A 5,497-nucleotide genomic window follows, 5' to 3' on the forward strand; every position below is an offset into this window, starting at 1 on the left:
TTTTAATTGCTCTAAATCAAAGTTTGTGTTTGGAGCAGAAAGAGCGGGACCTGGAGCTGGCAGCTCGCATCGGACAGTCGCTGCTGAAGAAGAACAAAGCTCTGAGTGACAGGAACGACCTGCTGGAGGACCAGGTGGAGCACATCCGAGAGGAGGTACACACCAGCAACATTAAAGGGCTTCTGTAGTCTCTCAGGGTCAAAGGTGACAATACTTAACTGCCACATATGCAGGTTTATTAGATTTTTTTATCGAGCCTTGCAGGTGCTTGGACATGTTGTGAACAAAATCCTCCACATCAGCTGTTTTGTTTTTTTCCTTCCCCCTGTCCGGTGTTCATCATTTCTCCACATGTCTTCACATCCAGGTGTCTCAGCTGCGTCACGACCTCTCCATGAAGGACGAGTTGCTGCAGTTCTACACCAACGCCGCTGAGGAAAGTGAGGGGGAGTCCAACACCTCCACACCGTAAGCGTCCTAACACTCACTCCGTCTGCTCCGGTCACGTCTGCATGCAGCTGCGTTGTTGAATTGACATTGAGAAGTTTCGGTTGAATGTCTAATCGTCATTTGTTTGTTTTGGGGGTGTTTAAATAAAAGAAATGTGATAAAGGTTGAAATATCGGTGCGTTTACAGGGTGCGTTTGAGTGAACCTAACTTGTCCACTCCGACCCTGTTCCCGCTGGACTCCCTGCAGAAGAAACTCAAAGATTTGGAAGAAGAAAACAAATCACTGCGATCTGCGGTACGTAGAAGCATAAGCTTTCCCTGCAATGTTGACGATGGTCTACATGTCAGGTAACAGGAAGTAGATATACACACCAGTTCCAATACAAGCCCACTAACATTTGATTAATCACTCTGTTGCATATGTGGCTAAAAGTAGACCACACACACTATTTCTAGCCCTCAGTTTGTTCCCAAACTGGAAATCTGACCACTTGAGTTTATTTAAATATGTTGACTTTCTGCCACAGATCCAGCGCTTCAGCAGATTTTTTACAAATTTCAATTGCGTTGAAGTCGGGGCCACTCCAGAGGCTTAATGATGCATCCAATCCAAGACCAGTTCCTAGGCTGATTTGATATCACTGTCCAGTTTTTCGGCTGTATTATTTCACCCATTTTGTGCAAAACACCAATTTTATTTTGATATTGAAACCTTTATTTGACCATTCATATGCTTCTGAATTTTTAAGAAAACATCTTGGGTGACAAACTCCTGAAGATGTAGGGAGTTTTGTAGTTTATTCCAAAAGCACCGACAACTAAATAGATCCTCAGCGTTAATTCTGCCACCACTTTACCTGATAGATGGTGACGTGTTTGCAGGTACGAAGGCCTCACCTTGACTTTAACAAGAATTATTCTTCCTGAACCAATTTTTTTATGTTCAATCTGAGCGAAGATTTGGCTCAGACTCTCTGAATCTCTGAATGGAAATAAACCATTTTGAAATATTCAGTCAGTTTCGGCAGAAACCTGAGGGCTATAAAATCATGCAGCTGAATGACGTTGAATTAAATATTAGTGGGACATGTGGGGGTAATTTAGCCTTGTACGTTTCACCCTCTGTGCATTTGTGCACCCTGTTCACAAGTTATGATTGTAAAACAAGAAGGGTTGTTTTACGTTTTTTGCCTTAATTTAGTGACATAGCTTCAGCAATGCATAATCAGAACGCTTTAATAAAACCTGCATCTGTTTTCCATGATAAATCAACGCATCGTGGAACCTTTTCTGAGAAGGTGATTGCAAAGATTGACCACCGTTTTATCCATTTGTCCTCCCAGGCGAATCATTTGGAGACGGAAACCATCTCGTACGAAGAGAAAGAGCAGCAGCTTGTCAATGACTGTGTCAAAGAATTACGTGAGTTTTATATCTTTTCTTTTTTTTTTCTTTTATCTCATCTGTCGTTAAAATTTCAGTGGCTATAACATTTCCGGGCCCTCTCCCCCCTCCTGCCCTTCCAGGAGCTGCCAACCTGCAGATTTCCTCTCTGGCAGAAGACCTGGCCAGGAAGAGCGAGGACGCTTCCAGACAGCAGGAGGAAATCACACACCTCCTCTCTCAGATCGTCGACCTGCAGAAGAAGGCGAAGCTCGTAAGAAAGCCTTTAAAAAAAATAATAATAAAAATTTAAAAGAAGCTCCTAATGCAAACATGGATTTTTTAGATACATTAGGTAAAAGAATTGCGACTGCATGTCCTGTGTTGTCTTTGGTGTTCACAGTATGCGGTGGAGAACGAAGAGCTGACTCAGCACCTGGGTGCAGCCAAGGACGCCCAGAGACAGCTCACTGCTGAGGTAAACACATGACTGTAAAGGACACATAACGGTATTATTATTATTTTATGTGCGTTCTTATTTACGTGAAAAGTGACGATTTTTGAGGACCAAAGCGTTCTCCTAATGCAGCAAACTCTTTTAATTTTTACTTAGACAACTAAGTTCTAGACTTGAAGTTTGCTTTGCAGCTATTGATATTGAAGTATTCTACTATATATTTACTCATAAGAAGTAATATTTTCTTAATATCAAGCTTTAGTTGGGTAGAAAAACACTTAAAACGGGAAAAATATTCGAACATAAAAACCTCTTTGTGAGAAAAATAATCTTGTCAGACAGGAAATAAGCATAAATCTCATTAATCCAAGATCTTTAATCTTAGATTCTAGTTTTTGCAGTGATTAGAAACGGGATGTTAATTAGGTTTAGGTCAAGGTTAAACTTAGATGGAGGTTTTTGAACGGAATAATTTGAGTTTATCTCCCTTTCAGATCTAAATGTAAGACTATTTTTATTCAACCAAAAAGTTTTTAGATGAAACTAATGTCTTAATGGCTCAGGTGCATCAAGACTAAATTTGGTAGATGTTTAGTTTAAATGTTAACTCTTTTTTTTTTTTACTCTGCAGAAACACAAAAAGTATTTTTGGTTTAGTTTCTACTGCAAATATCTTAATACACTTAAAATGAGACAAAAGTAACTAACAAGTAAGTTTTCAGCAAGAAATAGGATCTTATTTAGAGTCAATAATTCCTTAATATTGAATGAAAAAAAAACTAGCAGATTATTTTATTTTTTTAACATGGGGAAAATCTCTTGCTGTAAATGAAATAATCTGCCAATGAAACTGGAACTTTTTCATCAATATTAAGGATTTATTGACTTAAAGCAAGCTGAAAAGTTACTTGTAAGTTAGTTTGTATTATTTCAAGTGCACTAAAAATCAGACAAAAATGCTTTGTAATATTTTATGTTTTTGCAGCGATGATCTCTGCAATGGACTTTTTAAAAATATATATCTATGTTTTAAGTCAAAAGCCAAACCTGCTGCATTTCCCCCCCCCCCTTCTCTCTGTCCTTCCGCCTCTCCTCTCTCCTTGCTCAGTTGCGGGAGCTGCAGGATAAGTATGCAGAGTGCATGGAGATCCTCCATGAGGCTCAGGAGGAGTTGAAGAACCTGAGGAATAAATCTCTACCTCTCAGCACCCCGAGGCGTTTCCACACACTGGGCTTATTCCCAATGGTCAGCGCATGAGCTGTCACAGCTTTATGCAGTTCAGTATATCGGACTGTCGGCTCCAGCAGAATGAATGGATTCATTTTCTTCTCTCAGGACTCGCTCGCAGCAGAAATAGAGGGAACTATGAGAAAAGAGCTTCAGATGGACGATCCAGACGTAGAAGAGCAGAGGTGCCTTTAGTTTTACGCTCTGACGTTGTTCCTGCGTGATACTTTGAATGTATCCCTCGATCTCCGTAGTAACGCGATCGTGTCGCTCATTTCTCCAGGCTGCACCCAAAGCGGGTTTTCCAGACGGTGAAAAACCTCAACCTGATGCGACAGCAGCGCTCCTCTGCAGCCCCCTCCCCTCTGAACATCCCAGGGTCCAATCAGAACTCGTGCTTCACCTCGAGCCGCTCCAGCAGGGCGGGCACGCCTCGCTCCAACTCCATCTACGGGAGCGAAACAGGAAGTGGGATCATCTTGGACAACAGGACAAGCAGCATCCTGGAGGGTCCGGACGACGGGTGAGGAACATTCTGAATCTTTAGCAAGCAGAAAGAAAGGGGAAAAAAATAGAGATTGCTCTTCTTCTCATCTCTCTCTCTCTCTCTCCTCAGGTCGGAAGACTCCAACAAGCGGCCCCCTGGTACGCCGGGGACCCCGGGCAGCAGGGACCTGGAGGCAGCCCTGCGCCGCCTGTCGCTGCGCCGTGACAACTACCTCTCGGAGAAACGCTTCTTCGAAGAAGAGAGGGAGAGGAAGCTGGCCTACTTGGGGAAAGAGGAGGAAAAGGGAGAGGCTGATGGCAGCAGGGACCCGGGGACCCCAACGGAGAGCCTGCTGTCGTTCTGCTCGCATCCCTCCTTCGGAAGCATCTGGTCGGGATACTCCATCACAGCCAGGTCCTACCTGCCGGAGAAGCTGCAGATTGTAAAGCCGCTGGAAGGTGATTATTGGTCTCATGATCCTCTTGACACAAATAAGGGAAAGAAAAGTCGTAGCTCCCAAAACGTCTTCCTGAATGCAAACGAAAACTCAAAGAGAAAAGAGAATCCCAGCCAGAAGCAGAGGCAGGACTACAGCTATGTTTTTCTAAACAGCTCAAACAGTGAGACACAGATTGGTCCAACGCGAGACGACGACGACGACACCAAACACCCGAACCGGTATTTAATCTTTCATAACCAGAGCGAGTCACAGATCCTCCTGAGCGCCTCACCGAAGGCGAAGCTGCGCAGAAGCTCCAGTCTGTTGGAGATTCGCAGCCTGTTGGGTTTCCAGCCTCCCCTCAGAGCTCCTCCAGCTCTGGGCAGAGGCCTGCTGACGGCCTTCAGACAAGAGGAAGGCAGTCTGAACCTTCAGCACTCCTTTTATTTCAGACACACTCAGCCGAGCTGCTGGTTCGAAGTGTAGAAACCACACAGGACAACGCAGGAATGTTACAGATCATAAAAAATATGAGTACGTGGTCGATATACTTTTCAAAGCAAACATACTTTGTGCTTGTGTGCATTTATATTGTCCAAATTATGCCTTATTGGTTAGGCATAAACCTTATGTTTTTACTAAGTTTGTCAGCTTAATTGTTACATCTTTCATTTGCCTAAATATCCATATTTAACAGCCCTGACAGAGTTGGATTTCACTCCTGGTCGCTGTAACTTCATGCACCATTTGCAGTGTTTTCCCTCCACCTAGTGTTCAGAACTGAAATTACAATCATAAACATATACGTTGCACTATTTTGCTGTCTTGTGTGTAAAATTAAATAAAATGGGAGAAAAAAAACGACATGGTAGCATAAACAATAGGATGGAAAACAATGTGGGGTTTTTTCTGCATAGAACATTCAACATTTTTTTTTATAGTTGGGTCAAATAGAATAAACAAAATAGAGAGTATATAATTAGAAATATCCTCTACCGTTCCACAGCTGGGGGGGAATTCAGGTGTAAAAGCAACAAAGTGACAGAGATGTA

The 5,497-nt window shown here is 42.8% G+C and overlaps 1 protein-coding gene across 1 annotated transcript; it reads left to right on the forward strand.

The window, feature by feature from the left end:
* Nucleotides 1-29: 29 nt before the first annotated feature.
* Nucleotides 30-5,491, forward strand: LOC106943943 (trafficking kinesin-binding protein 1-like; the record flags this gene model as incomplete). Its single annotated transcript, XM_015027235.1, has 10 exons — nt 30-155; nt 368-468; nt 638-746; nt 1,795-1,873; nt 1,978-2,108; nt 2,238-2,312; nt 3,400-3,537; nt 3,628-3,704; nt 3,803-4,042; nt 4,136-5,491. Coding segments are annotated over 10 exons (1,872 nt in total), but the record flags the coding sequence as incomplete, so codon positions are not given.
* Nucleotides 5,492-5,497: the final 6 nt, after the last annotated feature.

The sequence above is a fragment of the Poecilia latipinna genome, unplaced genomic scaffold (genome assembly GCF_001443285.1).
Source record: "Poecilia latipinna isolate Pla-1442-1.1 unplaced genomic scaffold, P_latipinna-1.0 Scaffold6446, whole genome shotgun sequence".
Taxonomy (NCBI): domain Eukaryota; kingdom Metazoa; phylum Chordata; class Actinopteri; order Cyprinodontiformes; family Poeciliidae; genus Poecilia; species Poecilia latipinna.